The 13,927-nt window shown below is 37.9% G+C and overlaps 1 protein-coding gene across 3 annotated transcripts in view; it reads left to right on the top strand.

The window, feature by feature from the left end:
• Nucleotides 1-13,927, top strand: part of LOC126336442 (uncharacterized) — a 99,437-nt gene that overhangs the window by 33,710 nt on the left and 51,800 nt on the right. For 2 of the 3 annotated variants that reach the window (XM_050000147.1, XM_050000156.1), the window contains one exon: nucleotides 7,351-7,513. In XM_050000147.1, the coding sequence (XP_049856104.1) occupies nucleotides 7,351-7,513 (163 nt within the window). Of the gene's footprint in view, nucleotides 1-7,350; nucleotides 7,514-13,927 lie in introns of those variants that run through there. The other variant, XM_050000163.1, reaches the window with a different exon arrangement.

Raw genomic sequence — 13,927 nt, 5'->3', positions numbered from 1 at the left:
TTGAACCATACTGTCTCCATAGCCGTCCATAATTGTGGGAGGGTTGCCAGTGCAGGATTCCATTGTTGTTTTCTACAAATGGTCACCAGGTAGCTGAATATAACCATTTCCGGCCAATGATCAGTTCAGTTAGACCAGAGGACCAAGTCCATTCCATATAAATGCAGCCCACACCATTATGGAGTCACCATCAGCTTGCACAGTGCTTTGTTGACGACTTGGGTCCAAGGCTTCGTGTGGTCCGTGCCACATTCAAACCCTTATCAGCTGTTACTGTCTGAAATTGGGACTCATTTGACCAGGCCATGATTTTCCAGTCTAGGGTCTAACCAATATGGTCAAGAGCCTAGGAGAGTCACTCCAGGTGATGTGTGTTAGCAGAGGCACTCGCATCAGTCGTCTGCTGCCATAGCCCATTAATGCCAAATTGTGTCACACTGTCATACCGGATGTGTTTGTCGCATGTTATCACACAGTGGTTTATACAGATATTTCACACAGTATTGCTTGTTGTTAACACTAACAACTCTACACAAACGCTGCTGCTCATGGTCGTTAAATGCATGGTCAGCCTCTGCATTGTCCGTGGTGAGAGGTAATGCCTAAAATGTAACATTCTCGAAACACTCTTGACACTGTGGATCTCAAAATATTGAATTCTCTAACAATTTCCAAAATGGAATGCCCCATGTGTCCAACTTCATCTACCGTTCCATGTTCACAGTACATTAATTCCCGTCATGCGGCCATAATCATGTTGGAAGCTTTTTCACATGAACCACCTGAGTCACAGCTGTCACTTGTCCTCACTGCACTGCCCTTTTATACTTTGCGTATGCGATAATACCACCATCTATATATGTGCATATTGTTTTCCCACAACCTTTATCATCCCAGTATATAGTTTAATAGTTTAAAAGGAAATTGTTGTCATTTCAGAAAAATGAGGGCAGCACCTCTTGCCCTTGACTTCAGTTGTGATTATGCTACCAGTGAATCTAATCTGAGTGAATTGCTTAGGATTTTATGTGGGTAGGAAAGTTTCATCTTTGCTTCTCATACACAGGTTAGCATACATGTATACTATGCAAATTCCCAAGACTTAGCATAGATTTGTGTAATAATATAGCATTTTAAAGAATAGTACTTGTGCTGGAAGATGTAGTTGCTTAAGTTCGTGAAGAAGGACATACCAGGTGCAGAGTTGGCAGTACATTGGAAAACGTCATGATTAGCGACAGCAAGGCCTTGGGAATGGGTTATAAGGTGCCAGTATTCATAGTGATAAGCAGATATCCAAACTTTTATGGAATGGAAACCATGGAAAGACAGTAGAGGAAGTAAATACAGCTCTTCATGTAGCCAGGTAACCTATGGACGATGGCCTGAAAGTACTAATCCAGCAGGATTGAGAACCTTATGCTACTGCCTTTTCACAGCTTCTAACCCATTATCTCCTTATGCACTCGTGGGCAATCTCCCATACACTGTGATTCGTTTCTAAATTAATTATGACATTTAACAGAAAACTATTTCCACCAGTTTGATGTTGTAATGACGTTATTCAGTAGAAAGGTGAAGCGATAGTATTACTAGTTGTGATAGTCATGGTGGTGTGGTAATAGTCGTGTTGTTGTTGTTGTTGTTGTTGTTGTTGTTGGTGGTGGTGGTAGTGAAACTGATCTTTGAAAAATTACAATGGAAGTGAATAAAAATAGTAATTATGAAGATAGTTGGTTCATCTTGTCATTTAAGTAACTGTTCTGCAATATTAATTACTGCATAGTGTATTGGACACAGTATGTGTACAACATTAATTTCATTTGTTTATATCCCTCTTGGAGTTAGTTTTCACAAACTTTAGTGTATTTATTGATGCAAGATGTTAATTCTGCAAGCAAGTGTCCTTCAGCGTAGTATTTATAACAACAGCACCGCATAAGCTGAAGTAAATCACATTGAATGAATATTTCTGAGCGACGTGTTTCATACTTTTGAGACTTGAGGCCAAGTCTCAAGGCATGACATTTTAATTCATTATGTCTGTCTGCTGGTCGTATTTGCACTAAATTTTGCAGTCAGTATACACATATGCTGTTTAATATACCTGCAAGATTATATCATTTTCCAAGACTCAGTTCACAAGATGACATCTGTGGCCATGGACCAGTGCCCAAATGTGACTTTGGCCCATCACTGAAAGTGTTTACCTCTCAGTAACACTTTACAAATTGAGAAATGAGCTCTGTGTTGTGGGACCCCACTGATTTTCTGAATGTTGCTGTACTCGTTAGAATGATGAAAGACTAATCTGGTACCCAGAAAGTGCGGTAGTCGTGGAACCGAAGTCCATTCTAACTGTCCATAAACTTGATTCACATCAGCCAATCTCAGTCTGTACTTCTGGCAACTTGACAAATGATGTATCATGTCACACATTTTGTGTGTGATAAAGGTTTTTGAAACAGGTCTGCATTTGACCATGTTGATAGCACAAAACTTTTGATATGTCGTAACTTCAAAGAGAAGATAACAATAAAATTATGTGGGGACAAACAGTTGGGAAAAGTGGCAGGTGGGTTAAAGTGTTATTAAAATGCATTGGGATCTCTTCTCTTCTTGATTTGTGTTAATGATGTAAGGTGTAGTTCTCAGAATTCTAAAAAATATTGTTTGTGGATGACATATATCTTGTATGCAAACACAAAGCCTATGACAGTACAGAGGTACTGTACAACAGAGTTGCAATGAAATAGTTCAGTATGTCAAAGGAAGTCATCTAAATGTAAATGCTACAAAAATTGTGATAATAGTATTTAACCCCCAAAAGTAAAAAAGAAAAACTGGATAACATTATTTGGAATCACAATCCAGGACAATATAAGTCAGTGCATGCATATATATCTCTTAATGTGTAAAAACATATTTGCCGTAAACATGATCAGCAAACATTTTAAAGATATGTATGTGATAAACTGCATAGCATTCATTGTTCTCATCGAATCTGAAGTGTAAGATAGAAGTATGGGGAGCAGCAATACAAGCAAGCCTACACACACTACTAATATCTATATTGCAGAAAAAGCCTGCTAGAATTACTTGTGGTGCTAAACTCAGATAATCATGTCATAACTTGCTTCCAAAAGCAGGTGTACTTACCATTAAAAGACCATATATCTTTAAAGTAATATTGCTTGTGAAAAAAATGAAGCCAAATTTAAACTGTGAACTAAACCAGGCTATTAGGCAAAAATCAAAGTACTTTGTTAATAGCCATAGGAAAGCATTATATGAAAAATATGCACTTCATGCTGGACTGAATCAAGCCAGTGCCCTCCCAGAATATTTTGCAGCCCTTCCTGCTGCAAAATTAAAAGACCAGCTTTAAATTTTTTTTTACAGAAATTTAAATTTATTTTCTAACAGTCTTTATGAAACAGGAATAGAAATGTCGTACTTCATAAGTATTTCAGGCTCATAATATTAATTTGCAAACAAACTAATGATTACAAAAGATTTAATACAGTTTCTCATATAATAACAAATGTAAAATGTGTTAAATCTAAAATTTAAATTTATTGTTAAACTCAAAATTGTAGGAAAAAATTGTAAAATTGAATATTCTTACTATAGTGTGTGATGTATTTGAAAATGGAATAAGTAAGTGAATATTTGGTTGTCGTATCTAACGACTTATGACAATAAGTCACTTTAGTTTGGAATTAAAAAAAACAATGTGACTTCCAAAAGAAAATAAGCATATAATGCCTCAAGTAATAGACATTCCAGATCGATGCACAAATACATCACACATTACAATATTTCCTGTACACTGAGACTCTTCTCACTTAAACCATTGAGCGGGCACTCCTACACACCTATATATAAAGTGCGCCAAGCACAAGTAACATTGAAACTTCCTGCCAGATTAAAACTCTGTGCTGGACCGAGACTCAAAACTCGGGACCTTTGCCTTTTGTGGGCAAGTGCTTTACCAACTGAGCTACCTACCCAAGCACGACTCACGACCCGCCCCCACAGCTTCAATTCAGCCAGTACCTTGCCTCCTACCTTCCAAACTTCACAGAAACTCTTCTGCGAACCTAGAAGAACTAGCACTCCTGGAAGAAATGAGTAGAGCACTTGCCTGCGAAAGGCAAAGGTCCCGAGTTAGAGTCTCAGTCTGGCACACAGTGTTAATCTGCCAGGAAGTTTCACATCGGCGCACACTCTGCTGCAGAGTGAAAATATCGTTCTGACAAGTAACATTGCCTTGTACTGTTTCATTGTTTTTAATAATTGTGAGCCCAAACCTAGTCTTTCATTATTGCTTCTGCTATCACAGCCACAGCGAAAATTTGTGTTGTCGTACATCCAAGTGAACAGCAGTACTAGACAAGAAAAAATTTATGATGCGTGCAAGAAATTGACCCTGATTACGAGCTTGCAGCACAATCCCACAATGAGGCAGTTGTCTGCGATATAATGAGTGATCAGGGATTTGATGCAGTTGCACTGTTGAATGCTTTGAGTTGGTCGTTACTGTGGGGTAACACTCATATGTGCTAACAAAGTGAAATAATGAATGTACACTGATGAGCCAAAACATTGTGACCACCTGTTTAATAGCTTGTTTTTCTATCTTTGGATTGATATGCATGTCACTGAGTCTGCGTATCGGGGACCTGACAATTTGTTGGTTGACTTGTAGAGGTATGTGGCATTATTTGTCTATACACAGGTCACATAATTTGCATAAATAACGGGCCGCTGATTTGCATATGTGGCGATGGCACTCGATAGCGATACAGATGGGCTCCATTGGATGTACATCAGACGAATTTGGTCACCGAGACATCAATGTGAGTTCACTATAATGCTCCTCAAACCACTGTAGCACTGTTCTGGCTCTGTGACACGGACAATTATACTGGTAAAACATAACATCACCATTGGATAAGATGTGAAGCGTGAAGGGATGCAGGTGGTTCGCAGCTGTCAGCATGTCTTCGATTAATACCACAGGTCCCATGCAAGTGGTGGAGATGTCTCCCGTAGCATAGTACTACTCCCACGAGTCTGTGCCCATGCTGTATTGCATGTTTCGAGCAACCATTCATCTTGATGATGGCTTTTGTGGAGACCACCATTGAACTAGTGTGGTAAAAATGTGATTCATCGTAAGAGTTGACACATTTCCATTGATCGGTGGTTGAATCCTCGTGGTCATATGTCCACTGCAGTCATAATTGATTACATCATTGAGTCAACATGCAAACAAGGGGTGGTCTGCTCTGGAGCTCCATGTTCATCAATGTATGATGAATGCTATACTCTGGAACAGTTGTGCTTGCATCAGCATTGTGCCCTTTCAGCAGAGATGCCACAGATCACCACCTATCTTATTTTACAGAGCAGACAAGTCTCCTAAACCCACATTCTGTGAAGAGTTGTTGACATCCATGCATTTAGCACTCAGTGGTAGTTTAACTGTTGTCCTACCTCTTTCCGTAGATGCTCACGACATTAGCACATGAAAATTCGACCAGCTTTGCTGTTTTAAGATACCCATTCACAGGATTTTCATAATAATAATAATAATCTGCCCTTTGTCAAAGTTGTTTATCACATGGTTTTCCCAATTTATAGCCCATATCTTTGCTAGGGTGGTCCCCAGTTTGTGTCTGCTCTGCTTACATACTTTTGTTACTGTATCACTCATCTGGAGCACCACTAGGGGCATCCAACTTCACCGTGGGCAGCGGTCACAATGTTTTGGCTTATCAGCATATATTTTATTATTGTTTAATTTAAGAATGCTTCAGCTCATATAATGTAAGTTTATTTTATTGTTGTCAATTAAACTGTGATTTTGCTCATACATGTTTACCTTGGTAACATAAATGTGTACAAAGAATGCTGTTCACCTGGTCATGTTATGAAAAGCTGCACTCCTGCTTAAGTGTTAATTAAAAATATTCTTGAATAATGATTATTAAGAGCATTGAATCAGGTGTTGTTCTAAATGAACACAAATTACTTATGAAATCCAATTATAATAATTGTTTGTTCATTGGAAGACAAGACATATACCTCCTATAATATAATTTTTTATCTAATGAACATCAGCAAAAGAGTGGGAGTTGTAAAATGAAACATTTAAAAAAAGTACATTTCATCTTATATTTGGACTGTCACTATCCTACATGATGATGTTGGCTGCTGTCTCGGCAGAGCTCTTTGTGCTCAGCTCTGTATTGACTCTGGTGTGAAGGTACTGTCACAAGCACCTCAGTACATCATTGCAGATTGCAGTGAGATCTCGCTAATGTCTGTGGTATCAATATGTGTTGCTGACTGTGATGTGACACCATGATCTCCGGATGATATCAGGTGTCAGGAACACCTGAAACAAGTGCACAACAAATGTAAAAAATATGTAACAGTTTCCTGGTGGGAAAAATAAAAACAGTATATTATTAAACTGGAGGCAGTTGTATACTCTCATCAAAAACAATATAACCTGACATAAACTGTTATCACCAAGGTCAGGGAGAAGCAGTCTGCTATAAAATTTACTTGACTGTAGCAAGCAGAATTTGTCTGCTGGAAATTTCAGAACTTCTGTTGCCTTAGCTCCATGCTCAATTGGTTTACCAGTAGGTACTTATCTTAATGTGTTCATGTTCCTCAGCCAGTTAAACAACATATATAACACATGTGCCAACAGCGCAAAAATAGCTTAATCATTGCAGTTCTTGAAATTCAGTATCATAAAAAATATAAATATGTTAACTCTCAGCAACTAATACATGATAATGATTCTCATTTTGTCAGTAATAGATACTTATGTGTACACACTGTGTTATTGACATACCAGCAGGTGATATGCTAATTTCGGCATAATTACTCCATGCAGTTCGTTTAAATACTGTATTTTTTGATACTAAGACAGAGTAAAAGATAAGAGTTCTCCTCTACCTGGAGGTTGATTCCAACACTGCATTAATATTGGAGATGACTTGCCTTGCTAGTTGCAGAGGTACCTACAGTTTAAGGTGGATTCTGATCCAAGTGTATTTTGGAATTTTTCACCTCAGAATTTGTCTCAGCATAAATTAAAGCAATATATCTGCAGTATATTAGAAATACTGTAACCATATTTTCGTATCAGAAGTATAAGATAAAGTAAGAACTACGACACAAAGGAATTACAGACATTAGCTGCAAGCAGGTGTTGATTGAAATCAGTCATGTCTGAAAGAACAGATACCACATATCTATTAAAATAAGAAACTGATGTTTTCCATTCTTTGTGCATATTCCTTACCAGATTGTTTTACATTACAGATATTTACGTAACACATTCACAAGGGCAGTTTCTCAAATGCAACCTCATGCAGTCATTTTTTTGGGTGATTTGATGGATGAGGGAAGTGTGGCTACAAGAGAGGAGTATCAGCGATACATTGAGAGATTTTTCAACATTTTCCACACACCTCAAGAGATTCAGGTAGATAAACATAATATTTTTATTTTTTTACTGACGTGTAGTAAGTTGTGTGTGAAGATTTTTTAATGTGTGCATCACCTTGTAGTGTATATTTATTTTTACCCAAATAAATTAATAATCGTACAGTATACAAGAAGGCTTTGTGCCATTGAGTATTTGTTGTGTTAACATTTTGTTTTTATTATATGGAAGCCTTTGATAACATTATCTTTCTGAAGGACATATAAAGTGCAGAGTTCGTGAAAGTCATTCTGTAGTAAGTTTTTAGTATATGCTAATGCTAATGTTTCATAGCCTCTCTTTATCTAAATGAGTTTCTAATAAGCAGTTGTAAATGATGAAACTCTGAATGAGAGACATAAATGACAAACTTATCACAAATAAGAGTGTCTTATATTCTTTATTTGGTGATCAGACTACATTATAAGACCAAATTAGGAAGTTTTGTTTTGATAAAATTGCAGTTTAGGCTTTTTACTATTCTTTCGAGGAACTTTTTAATGAAATTTCTGAACCATTTACAACTCCAGAAACTATTAGAGTGTGAATTAATATTGGTAACTATCTAAATGGATTGGTGATGTGTGTGTGTGTGTGTGTGTGTGTGGAGGTGTGTGTGTGTGTGGGGGGGGGGGGGAGGGGGGGGGGCTACATTCACGTAGCCTGATGCCTTTTTCATGCCTAGCACAAGATACTGTACACAAAGTATTACAGAGTTACAACAACTCTTTAAGAAATTCAAGATATATTATTAATAGCATTGACACATTACGCTATTTATTTTCATGATAAAGGTTTTAGAGAAGGTGAAGTACTTAAGAATAACTCAGCATACCTGCACGTACAAGATTCTGAGTCTGTCACAAGTTGCCTCCAGAAGAGTCTGTTCACTGAATGTGCCATTATTACGTCACAAGTCCTGGGCCCACTAATTTTCGTTATATATGTAAATGATATGCCCAAAGTAGTAGGTGGAAATGCTGTCGTAGATGCATATAACACTTCATTTGTTGTCATTAATGGTTCCAGCAGGGCAGCAGCCTTTTCAGCAGTTGTGGGAGCAACAGTCTGGATGATGACTGATCTGGTCCTGTAACATTACCCAACATTCTCTATTTGCGCTGGTACTGCGAATGGCAGAAAGCAAAGGGAAACTACAGCCGTAATTTTTTTTCCCAAGGGCATACATCTTTTCTGCTGAATGACTTAAAATATAATAGCATCCTCTTAGGTAACATATTATGGAGTTAAAACAATCCCCCATTCGGACTTCCTTGTGGGGATTGCTCAGGAGGACGTCACCATCAGGAAAAACTTGTGTTCTGTGGGTTGCAGTGTGGAATGTTACATCTCTTTACTGGCTGGATAGGTTAGAAAATTTAAAAATGGAAAGGATAGGTGGAAGTTAGATGCAGTGGGAATTAATGAAGTGTGATGGTGGGAAAAACAGCTCTTCGGGTCAGCTCAGTACAAGGTTATCAACACAAAATCAAATAGAGATAATGCAGGAGTAATGCTAATAATGAATTGGAAAATAGGAAAATGAATAAGCTACTGTGAACAACATAGTGTAGCATTACCCTAGCCAAGATTGACACGAAGCCAACAACCACCACCGTAATACAAGTTTATATGTTAACTAGCTCTGCAGATGTTGAAGAGATTGCAGAAATGTTTAATGAGGTAAAGGAAATTATTCAGACATTTAAGGGAGGCAGAAATTTAAATGTGTTGGGTGACTGGAATTAAGTAAGGAAAGGAAGAGTAGAAAACATTGTAGAGAATATGGACTGGGGGAAAGGAATGAAAGAGGAAAGGTAGATATTTTCAGATAATTTAATCATCACTAACACTGGGTTTAAGAACCACAAAATAAGGTGGTATATGTTGAAGAGATCTGGAGCATTGGAAGGTTTCAGATTTTATTATATAATGGTAAGATGGAGATTTTGAAAGCATATTTTACAATGTAAACCATTTTCAGGGGACAAATGTGCACTGTTACCATAATTTGTTTGTTATGAACTGTATATTAAAACAAGAATTTAGGAATAATGGAAATTAAGGAGGTGAGACCTGGGTAATTTGAAGGAAACAGAGGTTGTCATGAGTTTCAGAGGGGGCATTAAACAATGCTGTACTGAAAAAGGAAAAAGAATACAATAGAAAACAAATGGACAGCTTTCAGTGATGAAATAAGAAAGGCAGAGGGGAGATATGAAACTGCGAGGAGGATTTGAGAGAGCACTGAAAGGCCCCCGAAGCAGACAACCTTCTGTTAGGATTATTGAGATCCTCAGAGAGACAGCACTGATAAAATATTCCACCTGGTATGTAGGTATATGAGACAGGTGAAATACTGTCACACTTCAGGAAAAAATGTAATAATTCCAATTCCAAAGAAGGCAGGTGCTGACAGCTGTGAATACCATCAAACTATCAGTTTAATAATCATGGTTGTAAGTTACTGACAAATTATGTACAGAAGCCAACCTCGGGGAACTTCAGTTTAGGTTCTGGAGAAATGTAGAAACACACGATGCAATACTGATCGTATGATTTGGCCTAGAAGATAGGTTGACAAAACACAAACCTATACTTACAGCATCATTAGATTTAGACATAGCTTTCAACATCGTTGATTAGATTCCATTCTAAAGCTTTGAAGGAGGCAGAGATCAACTATAGGAAGCAGTTGGTTACTAACAACTGGTACAAATACCATACTGCAGTTGTGAAAGTCACAAGAAATGAAAGGTAATTGATAGTTGAGGAAGCTGTGAGATGGAGTTGTAGCCTATTCCCTGTGTTATTCAATATGTATATTCAGCAAAGTTGAGAGAGAAGTAAAAACTGGCCGGCCGTGCGGTTCTAGGCGCTTCAGTCTGAAACCGCGTGATCGCTGCAGTCGCAGATTTGAATCCTGCCTCAGGCATGGATGTGTGTGATGTCCTTAGGTTAGTTAGGTTTAAGTAGTTCTAAGTTCTAGGGGACTGATGACCACAGATGTTAAGTCCCATAGTGCTCAGAGCCATTTTGAAAGTAAAAACTATTAGGTTTGCTGATCACATAATTCTGTCAGAGACAGCAAAGGACATGGAAGAGCAGTTAAACGTAATGGGTAGTTTGTTGAAAAGTGATTATAAATGAACACCAGCAAAAGTAAAATAAGGGTAATGGAGTCACATTAAATCAGGAGATGCTGATGGAATTAGATTTGGAAATGAGACACTAAAAGTAATAGATGAGTTTTAGTATTTAGGCAGCAGAACAACTGATGGATGACTGAAGTAAACAGGATATAAAATGCAGACTAGCAGTAGCAAAGAAAACTTAATGAAAAAGAGTAATTTGTTAACATCCAATTTCAATTTAAGTGTTAGGAAGTCTTTACTGAAGGTATTTGTCTCGTCTAGCCTTGTATGAAAGTGAAATGTGAACGATAAGGAGTTCAGACAAGAAGAGACTATAAAATTTAGAAATCTATTGCTATAGAAGAATGCTAAAGATTAGATGGCTAGATAGAATAACAAATGATGAGGTATTGAACTGAATTGGAGAAAAAAGAATTTTTTGGTATAGTTTGCCCGAAAGAATGAATCAGATAATAGGACATAATGTGATACACCAATGAATTGTCAGTAAGTTAATGTGAGGAAATGTAGAGGGTAAAGATTGTAGAGGAGGCCAGGGCTCACACTTGTTACGCAGAAATGAAGAGGATTGTACTGGATGGACTAGCATGGAGATCACCTCGAACCAAGCTTCTGACTAAAGACCACAACTACTATGACAACAGTGTTTCAACAGATGACTACCTGAAGAAAGCTTCCCTAAATGTGAAAAATGTAAACTGTTATTGCAATGGAAATAATCTTTTTATAAATATTAACAAAACCATATATATGCAAATGCATGCAAACAAAACATATAACATGAGCAATATTACTTTAAAGTTTGGAGACTACGATCTAATAGAGAAACCAAGTGAGGTGGCGCACTTGACTCACATACATGAGGTCGATCGGTCGAATCTCTCTCTGACCACCATGATTTAGCTTGATATCAAACAATTATTTCTATAAAAATTGTCCTGCATCATCAGAGATATCCATGATTATAACACAAGAAGTAAAAATGATTGTCAGATTGAAGGAAATCAGTTCAAATTAAGTGAGAAAGGGTCTGAAATGCACAATGCTTTCTATTCAGCGATTTTCTGCACTGTATAAAGTCGATAAAAAATGTGATTGTTTTCAAAAGTAAATAAAATGTCACTTGGTTAAAATTTGCCTTTAAAATTTTATAGAATATTTTGAAGTTAAAAATCAAAGAATTATGTTTGTGCATAACTACAAATATGTGGGCATTTTTTGAGATAGCTTCAGTTGACTTAATTGTATGTTACATACATCTGAATTTACACATTGTTTTTAAGTAGTTATTTTAGGATAAATAAGGATGTCTTCCATCTGTTTTCTCCATGTATCTCTCTATCTACCTATCGTCTTCTATTTATGTGTATGTTTGGGCTAATGTTAGGAACTACTGTGGTGATTTTTATCTGGTTTCAACTAATAGATTGATTCATGAGGGAGATCATGTATATAAATTTTATAAATATTTTGTGGTAATTGGCTGAACTGTGATGAATTAGTCTATTGTCACTCTGAAAACGATAGCATTGCCATCTAGTTGCATAGCTGCCACAACTCCAGTCGACAGCGAAGCTTTTGCAGACACCATGTCAGGCCTGGTGGTCTAACTGTAAAGGGTATGCCTGAAAACTCAAAGGTTGCGAAATTGAATTTCAGTTGGACGATAGCTTTTTTTACTGTCTTTTAGCTTAGCATTCATCTCTCAATGATGTGGACATTCACCACACGTGGATCATGGTTCAGATTCCATGTTAAACAGTAGGCATCATTTTCAAAAGTAATATTGAAGCCAGGCTTGGAGATCTTTGTGGTAATGGAAATGTTATGGGATCAAATCTTGGCCAGACCATAAAGTTTTTTCCTTTTTTTCCCCTAAGCAATCACCTCTCAGTGATATGGCAATTTGTCACAAACCAAATGTGTTTCAGATTGCATGCTAAACAGTTAAACAATAGGTCAATTTTTCTGTTCTGGACAACTTGCTATGGAGAAGCAATTCACTGAAGTGACATCCAACTGAAACACTTACTCTGAAACATTGAGCCACACAAAAGAAACTGCTATTATATTTATACACCTCTACACATGTATGTCAGACAAGTCATACAGCTGCAGATAGCTGTGTTTGTGCTACTCTTGTGAAGCTGTGGCAGGTTGCTAGTCCACGTTGAAGAGCCAAAGAACCTGGTTCATGTGCCTAATATTGTGTAGGGTTCCCACAAGCACGTGGAAGTGCCGCAACACGACGTGGCATGGACTTGACTAATGTCTGAAGAAGCAGTGCTGGATGGAATTGACACCATAAATTCTGCAGGGCTGTCCATAAATCCATAAGAGTACAAGGGGGTTGAGATCTCTTCAGAACAGCACATTGCAAGGCATCCCAGATATGCTCAGTAATGTTCATGTCTGGGGAGTTTGGTGGCCAGAGGAAGTTTTTAAACTTAGAAGAGTGTTCCTGGAGCCACTCTGTGACAATTCTGGATGTGTGGGGTGTCACATTGTGTTTCTGGAATTGCTAGAGTCCGTTAGAATGCACGATGGACGTGAATGGTACATGTCACCTGTCAGAGTCATATCTAGATGTATCAGGGGTCCATATCACTCCAACTGTGCACGCCCCACACCATTACAGAGCCTCCATCAGCTTGTACAGTCCCCTGCTGACATGCAGGGTCCATGGATTCATGAGGTTGTCTCCATACTTGTACACATCCATCCACTTGAAACATTTTTGAAATGAGACTCGTCAGACTAAGCAGTATGTTTTCAGTCATCAACAGTCCAATGTCAGCATTGACGAGCCCAGATGAGGTGTATAGTATAACTTTGTGTCATGCAGTCATCAAGGGTACGCAAGTGGGCCTTCAGCTCTGAAAGCCCCTTATCAATGATGTTTTGTTGAATGGTTCCCACACTGACACTTGTTGAGGGCCCAGAATTGAAATCTGCAGCAATTCTGTCACATTGAATGATTCTCTTCAGTTGTCATTGGTCCCATTCTTGCATGCTTCTTTTCTGACCATAGTGCTGTGGGAGATTTGATGTTTTGCTGGATTCCTGATATTCATGGTACACTTGTGAAACTGTCCTAAGGGAAAATCCTCCCTTCGTTCTGCCTCGGAGATGGTGTGTCCCATCGCTTGTGCATTGACTGTAACACCACTTTCAAACTCACTTAAATCTTGATAACCTACCATTGCAGCAGCACTAACCGATCTAACAATAGCGCCAGACAAATCTTATTTTATGTAGG

This window comes from Schistocerca gregaria, chromosome 1, assembly GCF_023897955.1.
Source record: "Schistocerca gregaria isolate iqSchGreg1 chromosome 1, iqSchGreg1.2, whole genome shotgun sequence".
In the NCBI taxonomy this organism is placed as follows: Eukaryota; Metazoa; Arthropoda; class Insecta; order Orthoptera; family Acrididae; genus Schistocerca; species Schistocerca gregaria.
The sequence above is the reverse complement of the archived record's forward strand: the minus strand, read 5'-3'. Positions and strand labels throughout refer to the sequence as shown.